The 23693-nt window shown below is 38.6% G+C and overlaps 1 protein-coding gene across 2 annotated transcripts in view; it reads right to left on the minus strand.

Annotated features, from left to right (window-relative positions):
• Positions 1-22061, minus strand: part of LOC149803260 (calcium-activated potassium channel slowpoke-like) — a 346338-nt gene extending 324277 nt beyond the window's left edge. For both annotated transcript variants that reach the window (XM_089952911.1, XM_089952912.1), the window contains exon 1: positions 20938-22061. In XM_089952911.1, coding sequence (XP_089809037.1) covers positions 20938-21279 — 342 coding nt within the window. In that variant the 5' untranslated portion in view covers positions 21280-22061. The remainder of the gene's footprint in view (positions 1-20937) is intronic.
• Positions 22062-23693: the final 1632 nt, after the last annotated feature.

A 23693-nucleotide genomic window follows, 5' to 3' on the forward strand; every position in this document is an offset into this window, starting at 1 on the left:
TGCAGGGGTACGTAACGGACTAAATCGAGCCAGTTCTTGCTTGGACAAATCCAGTATACTTTGTAACATGCCCGATCTTTCTTGAACTTTGATTTTGGGAGCAGGTACTTTGTGAGCAGCAGCCACTGCCACTAAATTGGAGGGTCCTGCCACTGGGGAAGTTCTTGGGGTCATCAACGGAGAATGAATGTGAGGATGCCGGAGATGCAGTCACCGCCGTGGCAGGTCGTGGTTTGCGAGTGTAAGGTTGCATCCTGGCCGAAGTGTCTCTCTTGCGACTAGTTTTCTTCTGTGGGCTTTTCTTTTTCTGGTGACTTTTTCTCTGTTTCTTTTTCTGGGGGCTTCTTTTCTTTTTCCGGGGTGGTGTCTGGTAAGAGGAGGGTCCCGCCACTGGAGAAGTTCTCCTTGGGGACCTGGTCTTTTTCTTCTTCTTGGAGCTTCGTTGGACTTTTTTCTTGGGGAGAAGTTTGGGGGCATTAGGATCCCATCTTAAGAGAGAGCGAATGATGACCCCTCCTAGAGTACCGCTCCCTCCAGGTTTCAAAATGATTTGTTTTTTGGTTTGGGTGTCGATGCGGGGATCGGCCAGTTGGGTCAAAGCGACTTTGTTTCGATCAAAAAAGCATTTGGTTTGATGAAGAATCTGAATGATTCCTTGGAGTAATTGACGTGCCGTCACCGTGAACCATCGTAAGACTTCTTTGAGACTAGTTTCTAAGACACGAGCTCGTGTTTGTGGATTTTTTTCTCGACTGATGCCATACAAGGCACGAATCAATTTGACGGGAAGATGCAACTGAAGGGACGTCATGTTCAAAATGTGTATGAGACAGATGAAAAGGGTCTGAGGTTTTTATAGATTTTTTTTGTGGAGTGAAATTAAGTTGAGGATGGAGACGTGTACAGGACGGGCCCTCCATCTTGGCACCAGTGGTGAAACAAGTGGGTACAAAATCACAAATCATCGGGGGTCGTAGGTTTCAAATCGACGAGTAAATAGGCGTGTGGAGTTTGAGTGGCATCGTCGTACGCCTGAGTCAGCCAAGGCATTCCTAACTGTTTGGCTAAGACTTGCACTTGCGATTTATCTCGAGGGCTTTTAAACAAGACCACGTAATGTGCATTGAGACTGATGGTGCGATGGGCTTTACTTTGTTGAAACAAATTTTTGGCGATTTAAACGACACTGGCATTACAGTGATGCCCTTTGTGCGTGAACCACAGTTTAATTTCTTCTTCGTCTTCTCCTAACATGTCGTCAAAAATGACCAAATGGGTCTGACGGGAGTCAGAGACGATGCTGTCGTCTTCTTTAGGAATGCCTTCCACAAACATAATGGAATCGCCTTGTCTTTCTCGCAAGAGGCTGTACGCCGATTGCCACTCTTTGTAACACCATACGATCCGCTGAGGTGGCCGATCGATCAAATGATGTTTATGTTCGATCAAACGTTTGACGAATTCGGTTTTGCCTGAACCGCTAGGTCCAGCAATGAGCATGTTAAAGGGATGGCGAAGATACAAAGCCTCCCAACTGGCATGATCTAAGTGTTCGTCGATGACTTTGACAGTAGAGGAAGAGGGAGCAGAGACAGCAGAGGTAGCCATAGTGTTAGGAATGTCACTTGTGACACGAAAACAAACAAGACAAGAATTTATATACTCTTTTTCAGAACACGTTTATTGAATGTTTTAAACATGAATACGAAAGACAAAAATACATAAAAGCCAAAGGCTTAAGTACAAGGATAAAAGGCACATGATAACCATTAACGTGGAATAAAAACAAGTGTCTGTACAACATGTTTTGGGTTAAGTTCTGACCAGTTCTATAGGGGGTAAGGTCACACAAGTGTCCTCCCGAAAGGGTCTTTCAGGCCTGTCCATGACAGTCCTGTCCTGGGTGACGGGTTCTTCTGGCACCGTCACTAACACAGGTTGAAAAGTAACTTTTTTCCTTGAACAACTCTCGTGCATACTGGGCCACTTCTTGGGTCCAAGCCTCAAAATCCCATTCTTTCCAGGCACGGACATCTGTCCAATGGGGGTGTAAGTCACAAGCTACACACACATCGTCATACACGTCTTGGGTAGCTAAAAGTTGACGAATCTTTTTTTCCCGTAGAGGTCGAGAAGTATCCAGATGAAACCGCAAGGCTTTGAGCAAAAGGAGTCTTTCGTGACCATTTAAGGCCATGGGGGTGTGGTAAGTACTGATCGTAAAGAGTCCAGAAGGAATTGGCTGGTAAACGAAATCCTAGAAAACAAGTCACTAAGATGCACACCACTTGTCGACCCAAATTGAATGGATACAGTTCTTGTAATAATCGATGGTAATGATCCACGGTTTGAATATGGTCATTGAGTTCCTTCCACAGAATCTGTTGGATTACATGCGATAAAAAGTCGTGGCATGGCAGCCTGTTTTTATAGTCTCTTTGTTTCGGAAACAATACACATACTTTCTAGCCAGAGATCTTCGTTCTCCAGTGGGGAATTTAAATGTTGCATACTGTAACCAAAACGTCAGATTTCGTTTAGAAGTTTCCTCTTCCGCTAAGTAGATTCCACGTAAAATATGTCGGTAATCCTTTACCTTGTCTTCCTCAATGTGTTGTACTAGGTGAATCTCGAAGTAACCAAAATGATCAACACGTGGATCATCGGGGGCTTGGAAGTATTGAACAAGGTCTGACCACTGAAACAATTTCTGACGAATAAGTTCTCTTATACCATTCAGGTACCAGTGGTTAAAGATCTGGTGACGTAACGGATGCAACTGTTCTTTACGTTTGGCTTGTATTTTGACCAGCTCTCGGTAAATGCATTCTCTCAACTCCACAGGCAAAGCACGAATGTTCTCTTGTAAAGTATCCATAAACAGGTCATACTAAATCCTCTTTTGTCTGACAGAAGAAATTTACCGTTTGCACAGACATGGTTTTACTTCAGTGCCAAATTTAAATTGTTTAGTCACTAATTTACACATTACAATTCGTTCAGAAGTTTCCTCTTTCACTAAGTTGACACTGTGTAAAAGATGTCGGTAATTCATTAACTCTTCCTCTGGAATTCGATGCAGTACGTTTACATTGTAGTAGATAGAATCGTCAATAACAAACCAATCCTTTTTAAAACCAGGGGGTTGTTGATCAATGTCTGTCCAATGGAACACTTTCAACTGAATCAGTCTTTTTACAGCATTCAGGTACCAGTGATTAAACATCTGGTGATGTAACGGATGCAATTGTTCTTTACGTTTGACTTGTATTTTGACCAGCTCTCGGTAAATGTGTTCTCTCAACTCCAAAGGCAAAGCACGAATGTTCTCGTGTAAAGTATCCATGAACAGATTATGGTAAGTTACTTCAATGTCTCGGTCCCACTAAGGGTAAGTAATGACAATTCGGTGACCATCGAGCATGTTCTACGTAGACCGAATCTTGCGGTTCCCAGTGGTGAAGTGACACACCGCAACTGAAGCACTTGACTTTATCTCCTTCGCCCAAGTAGAAAAATCTGGCTCTGGCTAATTCTTCGGGGGTCGGGCCTCCCAGATACTTAGGCCATTTTCCTTTGAACGATTGAAGACGATTTTCTAAGTCGCAGTATTCCGACAAACGCACAGGAAATGTATATTCGTCTTTCACAGGTTCGTTTCGATGAGGGTTGAGTGACATGGGCAGGAGTTTGCTCAGGGCTGGATGACATCCGTAGGGGGGTAGACGTGAAGGTGAACATCCACCTTTAAAATGAAACCCAGTAAAATGTCAAAGAGGACGAGTGGCATCGCTTTCGCATCCCTCAGGTTTGACACGCACAGCATCACTTTCCATGATAGGGGTAGTGAGAACAAAGTTCCCATGATGCTTTACAGCATCGCTAAGGTCACAACGTACGGCATCGTACCCATCGCAAGGCTCACAATCGCATTCCACTTCTGAAGCCCCACACTTGAATTGTGCCTGTCTAAACTTGTTTTGTGTTTCTCTGAAAGTATTCATCTTGTTCGCTCAGTCTTGGTAGTCCCAATGAACTATCGATCTTGACCATAGCCCCTTTTTATACTAGTCGCAATGCAGTCTCAAGCTTGTACATCGTTCCTTTTTATGTTTTTTATGTCTTGTTTTGGAAGGTACCGTCTCTAAGGTACCGTCATCATTGTACCGTAATGTCATGGGTGGAAAGGCCACAGAAAGGTAAGGGCAGTGCAGAGACCATCGAGTATGTTCCAGAATAGTTGAATCTTTATAGATACAATCCATTCGTAACTTCAGGCCACAAGCGAAACACTGTACTTCATATCCCAATCCTGACTCAGGTCCCAAGTAGACAAATCCTGTTCTAGCTAAAATATGCGAAGAAGGTAATCCCTTCCTATCCGTAGGCCATGCTTGAAACGTGTCCAATCGACGGGCACAATCACAATAGTCAGGCAAGAAAACCGGAAAATGGTAGGGTTTGAACTTGGAGTTCTCATCGGGTTTCTCACTCGATTCTTGCTGTGGCAAAGTCATCCTTCTGGTGGGTGGCTATCCGCTTACAACCAAAGTTTTATACCAACATGTCCATACGGCAAAGTGAAATGATTGGGAAGTCGCACTCACTTCTGGTACACGATTTGATAGACTTTTTCCAAGGGTCGACTGACGATGTGATGAGTGGGTAAACGTACAATCTTGTTTGGTTGATAGGTGGTCACTTTAAAGTGTTCATCCTCTCCTGATTGCAAGGCTTCTTTCAATACCCCAAAGTTGACCACTTGACTGGTACAATAATTCAGAGTCAATCCTTTCACTTTACACTTCGTGTGCACTTCTCCTTGTGGGTCTCCGTATTCGTAGCCATAATTTTTAGGACCGCCACTGACGAAACTTAGAATCTTGTCGTCGGGATGCTCGTCTGTCCAGGCTCCTAAACGGTCTCCTTCGCTGTCAGGGTGCTGTTGACTCGGGTGATGGATGTAAATGCAACTGTCCGTGTGAAAGTACAGGACGCGTTCCCCTAACAGTTCTAAAGCTTCGTACAATTTTAAGCGAGCATGGGCTGTCACGTAAGCCGCAATGATGACATATCCAAAGGGGTCATCTTGTACAAAGTCCAGATCTTCTTCGTAATTGACCAAGATCAAATCCTTGCGAACGATGTCCACATGTTTCATGTATTTGGTTTTGTCGTGAATCATCTGGAAGTAGTGGGAAGGTTCTGTCAAATATTCCGTCTTGGGTAAACACGGTCGTTGTGCCATTTTACCCCACAAGCAATTTAACATCCCTTTGGCAAACGATCGCCTGCCTTCGTTTTTCTCGATGTGGTCTAAAGAGATGCCTTCTTGTGACACCAGGAAGGATAGCCTCTGGCCTCTTGCTTCAGTTTCAAAAAGGCATCCACGTAGTCGGCGAAAATGCCTTTCTGACTGGGGTCACCCTTGTGGTATTGTTGTGTCTTGGGAAAGTGACAAATTTCGTACACTTCTAACAGTTGGTATCCCATGTCCAGAGCTTTAAACAATTCTACGCTGACCCAGGTTCCCATCAAGGCACGTTCTTCCTGGGTGTGCTGGCAAGGTTGATCTTGGTAACACGTTTCGGCACAAGTACGGCACAAAGGAAACATCAGTTTGCCTTGGCAATGGTGAGGTAACACGGGATGGTACAAGTCCGTGGGAGGCAAAACTTTACACTTGATCAGACCTTCGTATTGTCGAATGTTTTTCAGGTTGATGTGTTCCGTGAACAACTGTGGGTGCCCTGCAGGAAAGCGACAATATTTGCACACGTAGGGATACAGCGAGCACACGTCCAAGTATTTGATTTCTTCTCCTTTCTCTTCGTCGGCTTGGTATAGCAAACAGGTGGCATTGGTCCTTCCTCCGTACAAACTATCCCTCGGGTTCAGGGGGTCCATGAACTGGTAACTTTCCACGAGGCGTTTAAACTCGGGATCGATTTTCAAATGGTGATCGTACTCGTGTTCCCACATTTCCACCACTTGGTATCCTTCCTGTTCTAACTTTAGGCGTCGCTGACAAGTGGCCTGGTACAAGTCTTCCATGGTTCATTGTAAAAACTGATTTTTAATGTCGCGGTCAGGGTAACAGACGGGACATCAGTGAAATAAGCAACCGTTAAACTCGTACACGATCTTGGGGTTTTCTAAGTCCCAGCCATCGACCGAATGCGTTCCGATGGTCTTTTCGCCTCCTCCGTTGCGGGCATGCTGAATCCATTTGTCTTCCTTGTCGCACAAGTAATGTAACCAGCGTAGGGCTTTGACCAAGTATTGATGTTTGACATAGTGGGTCGTTTGAGGACTGATGACAGCCACGGTGTTTTCAGGCATGAATCGTTGCCTGTACACTAAGGAACACGCTTTGCCAATGGTGCAAGCTTCTTTCAAAGGATCGACCCCTCCGTGTTCCATGAACAGTTCTCGAAATTTTCCACAGCAACGCCGTAAAATGTCCACGTCGGAACAACAATACTTTAGCATTTCCTCCTGAAAGTCGAAAGGGTCGGAGGCGTGAGCCTGGTACCAAGCGTAGAAAGCTTGTCGTTCGGTACGCATGTTGTCGGGGTCGTAATAGTGAGCCTCAGGTAAATGGGGTAGAACAGCGTGTTGATTGGCTTCCGTATTGAAAAAGTGTGGAAAGTACCCTTTAGCCATTTCTGTCATTCCAAACGTTTTAGGCATTCGACTCAAAGGCATTGCCAAGTAACTCATCGAATCTTTAAACTGCACTTGTCCCACTTGCATGAAAATGATTTTGGCTCCGATCAAAGTCACTTTAGGACGTTCGGTGCCATGTTCCATATAGTATCTCAAAAGAAACTGTCCATCGTATCTGGAGAAATTGTGAGCCATCACCGTGGCATGGCGATGACAATCTCCGTAACATTTGATGTCCTCTTGGCTCTACGTCTTGTCGATGGGGTCTAAGACCCATTGGGCAAAATCGGCTAACGTGTTCGGTCCTCGAAAGTTTTTTCACGCCCTCCGGGAATCTTGCTGCAGTGAGGGCAATGACTGAAGATAGGTTCTTGAATACACTTCTCGCACACTCGATGAGCCACGCAGAAATTAGGAATGTGAATGCTGGTCTCTTGCATGCATTCGAAATCGAAAAGGATGAAATTGCCTTTCTTCTTGTGACCATCCTCTTTCTCTGGTGGGGGTTGGTATTTTTGCACGTAGCATTGGTGTTTCAAGTCCACGATGTGGTGACAAATGTGACATTTTTTCTTTCCTGAACGTACGTGTGTCTTGGCATTATTGGTACGTAGGCCTTGTCCACACGTAGGGCACAATCTCAGCAGTTGACAAGCACATTTCTGCTGTGAACCTTGCGTCTTCAGATGTTGTTGGTAACAGGCAGGGCTGACAAACGTGCGCAGACAAGCAGGACAATGTACTCTTTCTTGTCCTTCGCTCAGACAGGGTGGAGAGGCCAAACATCCTGAGCATTTCCATCTGCAATGTTTGTGTTGCTCTCAATTATTATAACCATAGTCACATTTCTCACAGTAATATTTGTATCCCAGGAATCCGGTGATGGTGGTAATGGTATCGAAATGGTCATCGTGATAATAAAGGTGAATGTATTTTCCATCCTTAAAGTCTTGGCCTCGAAACAACAGGGTGCACTTTCAAGGTGTAGAATGGAGCTAGGACATCTTGCAATGTTTGCATTTCAGGAATACCGCAGGGTGTGTCTTTGGACAGGCCAGCTTGTTGTAACAGGAGTTCTGCTTCACTTCGTTGTTTGGCTCGGTTTGATTTTCAAATGTTCTCCCAGGCTCTTTTCCATTCTACCGTGTCGTTCTTGTTGGCATAGGTTTGTCCCACCACGATAGCCCTGGCTAAACACATCTGGTCTTGAGGGTTGTGAATTCGGACGAGGCTCGTTTTGGTGATGCGAAGGTCGTTCACCAATAACACCTTATGGTGTTGTCCGGTCCCTTGAGGAGGAGAGACGTGGGTCATGTCCAGTGTGGTTTTTCCATTGGTGATGTCAAACTGGTCATTGGATTGTTGTACGTGTTGAATCTTGTCCATGACTTTGGAAGCAGTCAATTCTGCAGGGCTGCTAAACTCGATCCAAACAGGGCATTTCAAACTGTCGTGTTGTATGGAAAGTCTCAAGCGATCGTCTTCTTTGGGTTGACATTGTCGCTTGAGTGCAGTGAGCAAAGAATCCCACACCCCAGTGATGAACCCTTCTGCTTTCTCTAACGGTACGTCAGACTTGAAATCTTTAAACTTCACTGAGTATTTGTAAGCCGTGGTTCTAAATTTTCTAGAGGAGCGCTTTTCCGTCTCTCGAATGGAATAGTACTTTTCAGGGTTGACTAAGGGTGGTGAACTTTGTTTTGAGGGTTCGGATTCTGGTTCACTCATGTCCTCTTCAAAATCACTGGCATGAATTTGTGCCAAGACTTCAGCCCTGGTACGAGGCGATAGATCACATTTCTGCCTCTTACTTTCTTCTTCTTTCTTCTCAAATGAATTGGATCGTTTCATCTTGAGTGTAAAACGTCAAATGACTCAAGTTTATACACCATAGACTAATTTATAGTCATGGCAGACCAGTGTATATAAAAGGGTGTGTGTCTTGTCCTTTCACTATTCATTTCACTCTCAAACCGAGCACAACGATGGAAGAGACTAGCCAAATCGAACGTTTCATCAGAGCTTTGCGAGGGGTCATTAGAAAATTTTCTTCAGACCAGCCGATGGACTATTCTCCTTCCTTTCGAGATAAAAGTGAAGATACTTGCTATATCTGTCAAAAGAAAGGGCATTGGTCTTTAGAGTGTCCAGACCCAGACCGTCAAAAAAGAAAAACAGGGGCTAGAAAAGACAAAAGTCAAGATACCTGTTATTATTGTCAAGAAAAAGGACATTGGTCTCCAGATTGCCCAAAAAAGAAACAAGAGGAGTCAGAAGAAAAGAGGGATTCTTCAGAAGAAGAGAGGGATTCTTCAGAGGAAGAAAGCAGACAGGTGAAAAAAAAGAAACAGGAGAAGAAAAGAAGAAGGGAAGAAAGTGAGGAGGAAGAAGAGGAAAAGACTGTGACGGTGAAGAAATTGAAAAAACAGAGAGAGTAAACAATGAGATAGAAGAAGTCTATGAACTTTTTAAAGTGTTGTGTTGTGAATTGTGAATTGGATTGTAACTATTGAGAAAAGAATACATTAATTATATAAGGTAAATGTCTTTGAGTTTTGATTTTAAAATAAGAAGGTACACTCACGCACTCATATACACGTACTATAGGGGTAAAATGGTTTTTTTTTTTAATTATTGGCAATTGAAAGTGTATCTCTTTTCGAGAGATGTGGGTGGCCCTGAAAAGGGCCTTTTTTTGGTGTAGGGGTGAGTTTAAGCAATCAACTTTAACTGCCTTAAGACTTTGCCACGGCCAAGGCCTACTTCTGGACTGCGTACTGTTGATGATTTGGTTGAAATCACTAAGGGTGGTACGGTAGGCTTAGTCACAGGGTTGACGTGTTTAGCTCGGGAAGGTCGTATTCTCTTCGGTCGTAATAAAGAAGTCTGATACATTTGTTTCACACTTCTTAACTCCGCTAAAATGTCCAACAGTACCGTGACGGTTTGACTTTCACCCTCTTCTTTCTTTGCTGCTACTTCTTCTTGTTGTTGTTTTTTTCTTACCTCTTCTTCTTGCTGCTGTTGCTGTAGGAGAAAAGCTTGTTCCGCTTCCTTTTGTCGTTGCATAAATTTCTCCAATTCTTCTTTCTGTCTCTGTCTAAAATTCTCCACTTGCGGTAATGAAGGTGACGAAGGTTCCGGAACAAATTCTTGCGAGGTAAGAAAATCCACAAAATCCCAATTTACCTCTTCTGAAAGTAAGTCCAGGTTCCCTTGGGCAGTCTCCACTGCTGGTGCACCCCAATGGATCATTTTCTGAGTTTCCGTCATGTTGAATCACTGTCGCATAGATTGACTGCACACAGGCGCTAGCGAATCTATATAGACCACGTGACGTCACAGACTGCTCTCTTCGGATTGGATGCGGGCTGACTGAATTTTGTAACGCATGTTTAGATTGGTCAATGAACTCAATCCGTTTCAATCCTTCCTCTACCTATAAATAAGCGCAGTTCACTGCATTGATTCACCTGTTCTCGTCGCCTCAAGATGTGGACCACAGTTGAATCATCCACCCTTGTGTCTTCAATGATGTTTAGGACGGACATGCTAATGTATGTCCGATCCAAGTGGACCGTTGTCCACAGGACAGACACCAGTCTGTGGATACGTAGGATCTACGTAGAAAGACAAGGTTGCCTCAAGAGGACTCTGATTTATGGCCCTACACTAAGACGCAACTTGAGGACAAGAAGATGCCGCAGATGCCCTTTATGTTAAGGGCATATTAACATAAATCCAAAGGCCCTTTTCAGGGCCACCCACATTTCTCGAAAAGAGATTGACTTTCCATTGCCTACCCTCTTTTTTTATTTTTTTTTTTTTTTTATTTAAAAAAATCCCATGTTTCAATTGCCTTTGTCCCTAGAATGGATATTTTTTTCTCCCATTGTTGAATTGCCTTTGTCCCTAGAATGGATATTTCCTTTCTCCCATGTTAAATTCCCTTGTCCCCAGAGTGGATACCTTTTTTTTCCCATGTTAAATTTATATAGTCCCCAGAGTGGATATTGCTTCCCATGTTAAATTTACATAGTCCCCAGAGTGGATATTACCTTTTTGACATGGAACTCCCCTAGTCCCTAGACCGTCCCACCTTACTACTTGCCACAAACAGACATCGTAGCAATATGACTGAAAATTTGTTAAAGCAACATTACAAATCCAAATCACACACACACACACACACACTCCTTTGTAAAGTCAGTGTTCACTTTTTACTGGCTCTTTCTGATAAACATCTGGAAACAAGGTATTAGCATCCAACTAAGTTTCCTTACCTATGTTGTCGTTTTGGGGTCAATGCCATTTTTCAGGGCATGATAGGCTATATCTGGGGGCCAGTATAACTGGTGGAGGAAGAACCAGCAAAAACCTCTGGTAAGAACCACTAACCCACACAAAACTACTCACATACCCACACTGGCTGAGCCTGAGGTTAGAACCCACATGGACAGAGGTGAGATGGCAGTGGTCAGTAAAGGTGAGTGCTTTCAGCCACTCAGCCACCCGGGTCCCCTCCATACCTACTACATGAATCTCAATACTAAAGAAGTAAACTGTAAGCTTCAGAGTCAACAGTCCTATTTTGATCAGCAAGCACAATGTCTTTTACAGAGTGTCAGCTATGACGCAATCTTAATAATCCCAATTTAGGCACAATTTTTAGATGACAACTTATATACCAATTAACAGACACTGAACAAATTCAACTGCTACAGGTACTGACCATTGAATTGGGGGGGGGGGGCATCTGTGTCAAGCCAAGCCAAGATATTTTATTTACTTTCACCTCAAGATAAAAAAAAAATTTAAATAATGTTATTGATAAATGGTATTAATTTACTTTAAATTAGAGAAAGATATTTTTTCCAGCTATGTGAGCACCCAAAATGCATTAAAAAAAACAGGCCCCTGTCCCAAAAAATTAAAATGTATACCATGGTACAAAATTGTTGGTACCCAACTCTGGTGGACATGCCATGAGAACACTGTCTTTGAGCGTCACTCATTGAGGCATACAACATTAATAAATTAAATTGCTTCTAACGACACAGATGACCTGAATCGATCATACATTACAGTTCAAATCATGGCTTTTATCAGCTGCTAAGGACTCTTAAAATTAGCAAACTATCCTTGATCCAAGATATCCAAAAAAATATAAAAATTTACTCTAGATAATAGTAAACACTGATGAATATAAGTGAACATTCAATTTAAAATTAGTCGCTACAAATTTCATGTTGGAACATGTTTAATGCACAAGATCCAGAAAATGTTAACATTGGTTTGGTTGGTTTTAATGGTACTTCAGTATTTTATTTAATAATAATAATAATAATGATAATAATAATAATAATAATAATGATAATAAAGATTTTATTTTTAGAGGGTGACTCAATTAGTTACAAATGAAACTACTCTACACTGAGGACCTCTGTTATGGACACATAAAATACCAGCTCATAATTATTTCACAATCCCCCAAACACTAATGCACACACAAATAATACACAGTATATAAACAATTATTTACATATATGCTACATATATACAGAAATGAAAGTGAAGCACAGGAGGTCTGGGGTGTAACATGTACTTTAATAAAGATACCATTTTTTTAAAATTATGATTTCTTCCATCTAATAAACATATTCTGTATGGAAGAAATGCTTGGAACTGATTTAGTATTATGTGGAATATTATCCCTTAAAAGTGCACCTGAAAATTGAAAGCAGTTTTTAAATAGCTCCATTTCTGGGTTGAGTACATTGAGATATTTCTTTTTTAATGATTTAAGAATTGAAATGACAGAAATAAAAATGAAGCACAGGAGGTTGGGGGTGTAACATGTACTTTAATAAAGATATCATTTTTTCTAAATTATGATTTCTTCCATCTAATAAACATATTTTGTATGAAGAAATGCTTGGTTCTGATTTAGTATTATGTGGAATGTTATTCCATACAAGTGCACCTGAAAATTGAAAGTAGTTTTTAAATAGCTGCATTTCTGGGTTGGGTACATTGAGAAATTTCCCTTTTAATGATCTAAGAATTGGGGTACCACTACATTTTATTTCCTGGACATGGTGGTTTATTATGTGGTACCAGATTTTGTAAACATTTTGTACATTATTTTGGCCCATTTGGCCATATTATGCTGAGAAAATGGAAACCGTCTTTTCTCCAAGTTATCTCAACTTAAACATTTGCTTTTTGTCACCTTATAACACTAATTTTCCAATCGAATGATTCTGTTCTTAATGTCCAAGGCAACCAAATTATTAGGACCCAGCAACCTGAAATTAAATGGTCACTAACATTTTCTGGTAAGTTGCTACTGGTTACTTAAGTCTGATAGGTACTTTAGTGCTCATGTCAATAAAACTCTGATATCTAATTTACTAAAATATTGTTATTGATGTTCAGACACTAAGAATAGATGAATTTATGATGATTTGTTTACAATTAACTGTGTTATTACAATATTTTAATTGTGACTTTTACATGTCTAGTACTCTAATATTTTAAGAGGTAAATAGATTTTTTTAAAGGATAAAATGACAGATATATAATAAATACTGTGTAATGGTTGTCTGCTTGGTGTTTAATGTCACTTTTAACACAGTGTTGATAATATTATGCTGAAGAAATGTGACCTAAGTGCCCTTCCCAAAGAAAGTGGGAAACAACCTGCAAAAGACACCAACATTCCAATAGTCTAGGTAAATAAATAACCTGTTTGATTGACTGAGTGATAGAAAATTAGTTAACTGGTAGGCAGACAGGATAGAGGAGATACTGTAGAATGATAAAAAGAAATGGTTCATAGTAAGCCAGCAAAAGACAGGCAGACATACAGATATACATATCTAGATAATAATTTTTTATTTGCAACTGAATAGCAGAATCTATCAAAATGTTATAATCATCATCTGAAGATGTGCATATTGCCAAATCATTGTACTTATATGATTTTCATTATTGCCCTTTCTTTGTTGCAGACCGAGGTTGTATATGACAAAATCTTCTGAACACAACTAACCCCAGTTTTCAATGGATTTATATCAAGCAGCTGAATAACAGTGTAAGACAACATCTTGTGAGTCTGACGTGTACACCTTATGCTCATCCAAAGAAGACACGCAATCTAAACAATTATTATTCTACTTCTACTATTTTCAGAAGAGTTATGCACATTTTTCAGTATACAGAACAGAACTGAATTTTACGTATTTGACACATGCACAAAAAAACACATAGTAAACATAATACATAATTCATATACAATGAACTGTTGTATCAATGAATGAATAATAGCAAATAAAAAATCTATGTGCACATAAACCCTCAGAGAGGGAGAGAGAGAATGAACTTGACAGCATGAGAAGATAACAGAAGTTGGAATGCACTGTACACATATTTACCAAGATATTTTGGAGTTGATAAATCTTCATTTTTGAGTAAGTGAACATGTTTGTACATGCTTGATTTCAATCAATAAATGTTTTTCAAGTTTCAGGTATAGAGGACAGATTAAGACAAAATGATATTCATCTTCAATCTCATTACTTACACACAGTTCACATATCCTTTCATTATAGACTCATTTCCATCATGGATAGCAGTGGGATGTTTGGAAGGGAAAGTTATATTTTACATTAGCAAATCCCTCACCATTCCTCTAGTTGTATTTATTATGATAATGTACAGCTTTTTCATGAACAAGAGGAATCCAGTCTTAATTTCATACATCCACTAACTTGTTTCATTTGTGGTAAATCCCAAAGCTCACTCAAATCCATCAATATATTATAAATACTTCTTTAGCTATGGACATTAAATCTACTATATTTTTTTAAATTGTTATTAATAAATAAATATTTGGATCAAAGTCGATTCGTTTTCTATTATACTTATGAGTTTGCTGCATGTTTTTTTTTAAAGCAGGCCTTATATATTTTCATTTCTTGTAGTACTTGTTTCTATGGCTTCAGGTAGCATATTTTCAAAATGCTTTGTAACAAACCAAAATAATCTAATTAACACTTTTTTCTCTGTTCTATCATCCTTCCTTTGACCAGATGTCTGCTTCACTATAAATAACATTCAAATTAGAATTTCTTACAGCTAAAGCCAAAATCTCCTCCATAAAGCTTCACAGGTGTCTTAAGTCAAATTTTCTGTAAAACTTTAACCATTCAACATCTTGATGAAGATAGTGTATCTGCTGCTGTTCAAATGTGAGATTTCATCTTTTTCACCCCAAAAGTCTGGGCAGTATCAAAATGTATGAAACTGATGAACTCAGTTTTTGGGTATTAACCAAAATGGTACTAGTTAAGTCAAAAGCTTCATGAAATTGATTCAAATTTTAAAAAAATACTTTTATTAAACACACTTGGTGGCCTGTTGGTGGGAAGGATCCATAAAAGCGAACAATGAGAAATGCAACTTCTGTGTCTTAATGTTGGTAGTCTTTGAGGTCTTGTTTAGAGTTCTTGCCATTTTCACCACAAGCTATTTAAAAAGAATTTAAAAAAAAAAAGACTTCCAATATTTACTAGATGATATGACCAGTCTGGATTTAATTTACCTGAAAGGTTATAGTATTAGACATAACATTCATTAAGATGCTTATTATTTCTCCCAATGGTTTTAAGCACCTACTTGACATTGACTAGAAAGCATGACTCAGCAATGTATTCGAACAGTTTTAACATATTTTCCTCTTTCTGAAGATTTCAAACTTTTGTCCCACTTTAGTATCAAGCTAGTACTGAGTACCTGTAATTTTCACAAAGTAAGTAAAATACAAGCATACAATAATCTTGAAAGATATCATAAGGGTAAAGTATAGCAAAATATTTAAATTTAAATTTTCAGAATGCTCTTTATTAAAAACTGTATGATGTTTATATGGTAAAGAAGCTGTGTAAGTTTGTACTTGTGGATTTATCAAGTACAGCTTTGGCAGTCAAATTAAGTTTCTAAATCCCAGCCAACAAGAAACTGCTAAATTGTATACAGATATTAAGGTCCATCTTAACAACTCCACAATACAAATCAAAGTCTGAGATGTAATTTCAACTTGTTTGGTTGCTACTTTGAATTTTTGAAGCTATCTCCCATGTCATGTGTTTTTTAAATTGTTTTAACTTATTATTTTGTAGCTGTTTGTGATAATGTATATACTTAACTTATATACTTAATCCCCACTTGTTGATGCAAGTAGATCCAAGATATTTTAATAAATCTACAACCTCTTGAGATGACTTTGAAATGCCATTCTATAAAGTTTTTTTAGACACTTATTTCCATTCTAAACTTTGACAAAGCTCTGTCCGAGTCTGTTGTAACTCTGTTAATTCAGTTTCTGATCCTTTCGTTCATGTTTTCTTACATATGTTTCTGCAATACTAGTGATATCATTTTACCTTCCACAATAATCTTTCAGTATATTTTCAATAATTAAACATTAAAGTTAGTTTAATTTTTTATTTATGACAAACTAGACTACTAAATCATTCTATTGTAAATAGCTTGCCGTTGAGCATAAGTGGAGCACAGATGCTCACCCAGGTGAACTAGTTCACAACTTCCACCTCTGCAATGATGAAGAATATAAATTTGGGTTATTGGCTTTATTTCATTAAGTACTTCTCCTTCAACAATGTTATACCGAGTACCATGGTGGTGACAATCACATCAAGATGCACTGCTGGTCTAGAAAAGGCATTGCTGCTTGCATAAATGTCCAACATTTTGCCAAAAGGTGGATCTCTTCAGAAGTTAAGCTGACACTTTCCACAGAGTAAATGCAACTGCTGTGCATAATGTATTGCTAATTTAATTCTTAAATGTGTGGTTATTTCTTCTAATTTGTCACATAATGTGCACAAACAAATTCAATGTATGTCTTCCCCTGCAGGGACTATTGTCTAATTCTACTCCACTATAATAAGATTCATTCAGTATTGATTACAAAACAACATATAAATTTAAGATTGCAAGGCAATGTCATATAAATTTTTTATTACAAAATAATAAAATCAATAAACATTAAATTATTTCCATTATGGTGCCTAATTATTAATCAAATGACACACAGCCAGCATGAAGAATAGAAATATATGAAACCCAAGCAAACACATAAATTTCAATACAAATCACAACTTTGCACTATAGTTTTATTTATATAAATATTATTACATATAATAGACAACTAATATATACAAAAAAAATTGCCATAATATATTTTTACAGACAATGACAATGAAACAATAAAAGCACTGATTCATTTTTTTCTTCAGCTGCAACACATTACTTTAGTTAAGATCTATTATGTATATAAATATGTAAATTAAAATTGTGCACAAAAATTACAAGAGTATAACTGTCTGCAAGAATGACAGAGAATGTTTTGATAGCATATGAACCCTGTCACCGTTTTTAACAAGGATTTACTGGAAAAATTTGCTTTTGGCCTGTTGTTTTGTTTGTTTTTTTGTGGGGTTTTTTGTTGCTGTTTTTTTATATACTGGAAATAACTTTAGATCAGCAAGTAATGTAGATAAATCATTCTTAAGTTTACATGCAGTACTGTACATGTGAAAGAATTTGATGCAGAATTATAGACAGCACAAATCTTTAAGTTACAGGTGTAACTTCTAAAACAGGTACAATATGAATGACTGTTTCTGAGAAAATTTAAATTCTGAGACAAATGAAAGAGCATAGTCTGAGTTTCCTCTTACCTTTCCCACCCCATATTAGGTATTTGGATATTCCGCTTAATATGGAGTCGGAGCGATCAGTGGAAACTTGGACTACAATGACCTTGTACCACTGACAATCTGATAAACATAGTTGTTTTTTTCTTCCTCTGATATTCTGTATGCAACTGGCAGCCACTGAACACAGAGAATTATAAGCAGTGCCAATATGCAATCCTTTATACATGCTTGGTTTAGAATGCATACAATAAACATATTTATGAAAATTCAGTATCTTACAATTTCTAAATGCTCATGAACAAACCTATATTTCACATGATAGAACCATTTTTTTGTGTATGCTTCCAGAAATACGTGCAGCATTTTTTTGAAACCATTGATGTGCTATGTATCGTCTGCTACACACCTACCTAGCCTACATAATAAACTGCTAGGCTATAGCATTTTAAAACCTAGCTGGTAAAAGTACTGACAATGAATGAGTAGAACCATATTATTTCAATTAACAAAATGATCACCTTTCAAAATTTAACTTGTTGCTTCCCATTATCGTCTATTTATGGCATCAAAACTAACGTCCCTTAGTCTATGTCTGACTATACATCCCCGTTTGTTTGTATCTCCTACCGATTACAATAACGAATAAGTTTAATGTAATAAAAAGTGCACACAACTAAGTCAATTGAATCACTGATTTATGACTTCTTACTGTCTGTGATCAGAATAGCACTAGTACTGGTAACTCCTAAACCTTTCATACTTAACGGATTTTCCATACTCACAGGGCGTCATATTGCGTATACTAAGGGCTAGTTTATTTCCATCAAACATAATGACGTAGTTCCTATTCGGTAACTGTCGGATGATTCCGTAAATTACCAGAACGTGGAGAGTTTGGAATTATATCCCTTTGCACACATGAACATAAAAATTAAACCGCTTGTTAAATCCACGTGAAAGGCAAAGTTGTTGTTGTCATTCTTTTCCTTTGCTAGATTGAACATTGTAAATATCGGAAGCAGACGACATATGCACGTAGTCGTTTACACACCCCTATGCTGAAATTGGACTTGACCAGGAACGGAAATGGACCTCGAGCATGTCCGTCTATTATATTGAAAACTGCCGTTAAGCATGAAACGCGCATAAGACGACAGTGTTAGGGCCACTCTACTCAAAGTCAGGTTAGAAATTATAAATCAATGAATGAATTGACTAGGTTCCTTACACTTTTTATCACATTAAACGTTTCCAGTATTGAAATCGGTGTGGTGGTACAAACAAACAGGGGTGTAATGTCTCTTTTTTTAAAAAATACATATTATTTAGAATCATTGTTCGTTGCGACCATTTACAACAGCTTTAATTAAAAGGAGTTTGTACTGACAATTCCATAAAAAGAGTTGTTTTATTTGACAAACTTTCAATTAAACTTGCAGATCCCATCTATACTGGATATGGAAGAGCTGGGATTTTTTAAAATAAAAAAAGTTTCCTCTCCAATAGTTTGAAAAAGTATTCTTGTTCTTATTTGTACGAACGAACGTTACGAGTCTACTTGGCCCTTTGCTTTGTAGCCCGTTCGAGGAATGTCAGGGCCCTTTTTAAATTTTGGAACCACACCACCCCAACACCTGACCTGATCCGACCCTGAAGTCACGGAAGAAAAGAAAAGCGGAGAACAACTTTGTCTAATCTATGTTATGTCCATCTGTTATCTTTCAATGAAAACCTGTAATCTATTGTTGCAAATAGACAAAACCCAAATGGGTTATGTAATAACAGGTCCTATATCCATTTTAGATTCCTAATCTACGCAATGCATCACCCCCACCCCATCCCATGCCTTTCCAAAGAAAAACAAAATGAAACACATACTGAACACAAACCAACGGTTTATCGATAAACACATTCAGAAGAGTTGTTGTTGTTGTTGTAGGGTTTACCGCCATTTTTCAGCACAAGATAGGCTATACATGGCAGCTAGTATAAATGGTGGAGGAAGAAACCGGGAAAAACCCCGGAAAGAACCACCAACCCACAAGAAGCTACTAGCAAGCTTTCTCACATACCCACATTGGCCGAACCCGAGACTCGAACCCACGCAGACGGAAGTGAGATGGCAATGATCCGTAACGGTGAGCATTTTTGACCACTTGGTCACTCGGAGCCCCCATTCCGAAGAGGGGGGTGGGGTGTGTGTGTGTCCAATTCTGCGCGTCGGGTAATTCAGCGCAACCATACGTCATTTGTGTAAACATTGGATAACGTGTTATTCTGGGTGAAAAACCCATTCTGTATCAAGAAAGAACGGTCGTACTTTAATTAAGAAAAGTGATATTCATGAACTATACAAAAATATCCCACATTTCGACTCAAAATTCACATGAAAATGTGATTTCTAAATGTCAACATGAAGACTCACACCATGACCTTCTTGAACCTGTAACGAAGAAAATCCTATTTACTATGTACCTTTTAGAGTCATATAAATAAATACATTACTGAAAAGATGGAAATGTATACCTTAAACAATTCGGCATCTTAATCCAAGTTTCCAATTTTGCAAGAAGTTGTCCCACACTTACAATATCATCTGCTACCCAACGTGTCAACTTGCAGCTATATTACTTTCGACTTGTTTCTGTCATAATTTCAGTCGAGTAATTAAATGAGGTTTATAGCTAGCTTTACAAAATTCAACGTAGCAATGCCCATAAATGGTAAACGTAAAGTTTTTTTTTTTATTAGTAAAGTCAAACTTTTTATAAAACAAAATAAGCTATTATGTGGAAGAGAAACAACAATGAATAGGGTGTAGAGTGTTTACAACGTCTTGTTTATGGGGAAAACTTTTTAAAGAATTTAGAAACATACCATAAGACAAGAAATTTCTTGAGAATCGCGTTCTAGTGGCAAGTGGGCACGTTGGGTAGCAGACGATTTTGTACGTGTGGGATAATTTCTTGCAAAATTGTTAACTTGGATTCAAACGCAGACTTCTTTTAAGGTATACATTTCCATCTTTTCAATAATGTAGTATTTGTATGATTCTAAAAGATATACAGCAAATAGGATTTTATGGGTTACAGGTTCAAGAAGGTCATGGAGTGGGTCTTCATGTTGATATTCAGAAATCATATTTTCATATGCATTTCGAGTCAAAATGTGGGATATTTTTGTACAGTTTATGAATATCACTTCTAAATTTAAGTACGACCGTTCTTTCTTGATACAAAATGGATTTTTGATTCAAAATAACACGTGATCAAATGTTTACAGAAATGACGTACGGTTGCGCAGAATTACCCGACGCGCAGAATCTGTCGACATGGTGTGTGTGTGTGTGTGTGTATATATATATATGCGTAATACACAGTGCTTGTAAACAATGACATTTGACAGTGCTTGTCGTAAACAGACACATCTGAATATATATATATATATATATATATATATATATATATATATATATATATATATATATATATATATATTCTTTAACCTATAGCAAATCACTTACCAATATTCTACCTGTTGTCGTCTGCCCGGATATTAACTCTCCTGCCCAATCCTTTGCTTCTGTCATCCACCCTATTTCGGCGTCATGGTTCTTGATGAAAAATCCTTGTTTTTCTTGCTTGTCTTTTGAGCTGTTAAATTCCTTGGAATTATCTTTGCGGAAAATTGGGTTTGGTGTAATAATTGAATTCTTGTGACCACCCTTTCTCTTTCGGCAGCAAAAATACATAGTTAATCTATGAGAGATAATGACAATTAAACCAGCCCCAAAAGTGACTAGGCTTGACGCAAGAAAATATCGCCATTTTCTATCGGTGCATGGATTCTCTGTAGAATTCGACATTTTTTATTTACGAGCTCGGTTAATCGCTGCAGAGAATTAGATCCTCGATTTCAGCTTCTTTGACTGTAGTGTACGTACATCAGCGCCGAATTGCATATTGGGGTCAACTGAACTGTATATTATCGAAACTCCTCTTTGAAAGCGTAACCTTCATAGTTTAACCCGTATCAGTGTAACCCACAGAATCTATAACAAACTAAATGGCTGAGGAAAGGCAAGCTTCTATTTATATATATCCTTTCCCACTGACTCCAATTGTTCATGCTCACAGCAAATTGTATCGACTCGTTAGTATGGGGGCCATTCATTATTCACTTTCCACTTCAATGTTTCCTCAGTCTATTGTCTGTTGGTAGTATGACCTGGACAATAGGGAGCGTTATTAGTCAGTAATAATTCACGCGATAGTTACACGGAACTCAGTTTGAAACTATGTGTGATAGTGTTATCGAAATTGATTTTTGTACGGCAGTCACTATTAATGTAGATTGTAGACTATAGGATGATTTTTTTTTTTAATTTCGATTATATTTTATTTTGTTTGAAATGTGAATGTCAAAAAAATTATATTTCTGTTTCTTGTTTCCTTCTGATTTTCTTTCTTTTTCTTTTTGTCTCATATACAGTTTTTTTTTACAACTTTTCTATGCTTTCTATTTTGTGTCATAGTGCTTCTTTGAGTACGAAATGTGTAAATTTTCGATTCGAATTTCCGGTACTAAACAAGAAGAAGAGACAACTCATACTGACAGTGGCGTACTAACGGTAAAGGACTCACGGTACTAATTCAGTTTTCATAGTTTACCTATACAAACACCATGATAATAAAAATTCAATAACTTAAAAATTTTGAGTACTCATGATCAAACCTCTATTTATCAGCATAGATGAAACCTAGATGTCAGCTTCTATGTAGAGGAAAGTATACGAGCTGCGGCATTTTCTGGACCTGCATGTGTCTGAAACAGACGCTTTCAATTCCACACCAAAGAGTCAGGTGCTAATTTAAGTAATGAGTGTTCCAAACTCAAGAACGTTAAAGGACTGAAATTCCATCAATAAAACAGTGTCTCTATTTTTTTCACGTACAACTAGGATAAGCTCTCAAAGGATTCTTTTTCCTAAAACATAACTTACCCAGTCCTGGTCAGCCAAACCCATATATACTCTATTTTATGTTCACCTATTTCCAGTCTGCTTCCCATTTTTCTATATCATTAGTACTGTGTCCTAAATGGCGCCCGGGGCGACGATGATGACTCAAATGGGTTTTGACGCCCCAAGATCTCTGGCACCCATGGTTTTAGTGCTCCAAGACTTCTAGCGCCCGACGCAAACGCCCGTCCCCCAGTTAGTATGCTTCTGGCCCTACTGACGTGTTACTTGCCATTGTCTTCTCGTATGCGCTGAAACTGCATTACAGCGATAAATGCGACTAATATTATTTTCTGTATATCTAGTATGTGTGAGGTCTATATACAATATTATAGAAATACGAGGGAGGACGCTTCCACACACACAAAGAAAACGTTTAACCAAATGGTTTAGCAAGACATACGTCTGGACTGCGTCTTGTGGTCTAATGAAACCTCAACAAACAATGAGCTCAAATATTTGTCTTTTCATCCACATACGGAGTAGTCTGTTAACTTTTCTAACATTGAATATTTCCAACTCAGTTTAATGTGATGAATGGATTACTGCATTCTAACTGATCAACAGAAAATTACGAACAATAGAAATCTTTGTATTGCTATGTGTCCATTGGATGTGCATGTATTAGTGTGTGAATAATAAATATTTGGCCAAACGTTGCGTTTTTTATTGATGAAAATTGATTATTTTGTATATGTATCCTAAATATCAAAAAACTTGCTGGAAGGCAATTGGAAAAGGTATACATTTTTTCTGATCTTCAAGGAGACAGCGCCATGGGCGATCGCAATTTAGAGTGCTCGAGGTGGAACGAGTCTATCACTCGTGTTCTAGAGTTTAAAAAAAAAATTGGTACCCGTTGCAACACTAGTCAAAATGTGCACATATGTAATTTGTCTGAACCTATTATGCAGTTGATCTGCATATTACTTACAAAAGGTTTCATTTTCATGGTGGGTCCAGAAACATGGGTGAGGAGAGGGGATAAAAACAATTAGGCGAGACCCACAGGGCCAGTGGTGAGGTGTGGAGTGGGGTGGGTGAGACAACGAATCCAACAAAAGACCCTGCATTTTTAGGGTTTCCATGACATACTTATAATCATATAAATGTGAAGAAAACTTACACTATGAAGTGTTCCGGTTGTTTCGCGCTTTTTTTGTTTTTTTTTTGTTTGGGTGACTAGGGCCTGTTCCTGAGGACCCACCCACCCCAACTCTGCCCTAATGATAAATTTTTGTATGTAGAATTTGTACCAT

Source organism: Sinohyriopsis cumingii, chromosome 3 (assembly GCF_028554795.1).
Source record: "Sinohyriopsis cumingii isolate HCF-2022 chromosome 3, ASM2855479v2, whole genome shotgun sequence".
In the NCBI taxonomy this organism is placed as follows: Eukaryota; Metazoa; Mollusca; class Bivalvia; order Unionida; family Unionidae; genus Sinohyriopsis; species Sinohyriopsis cumingii.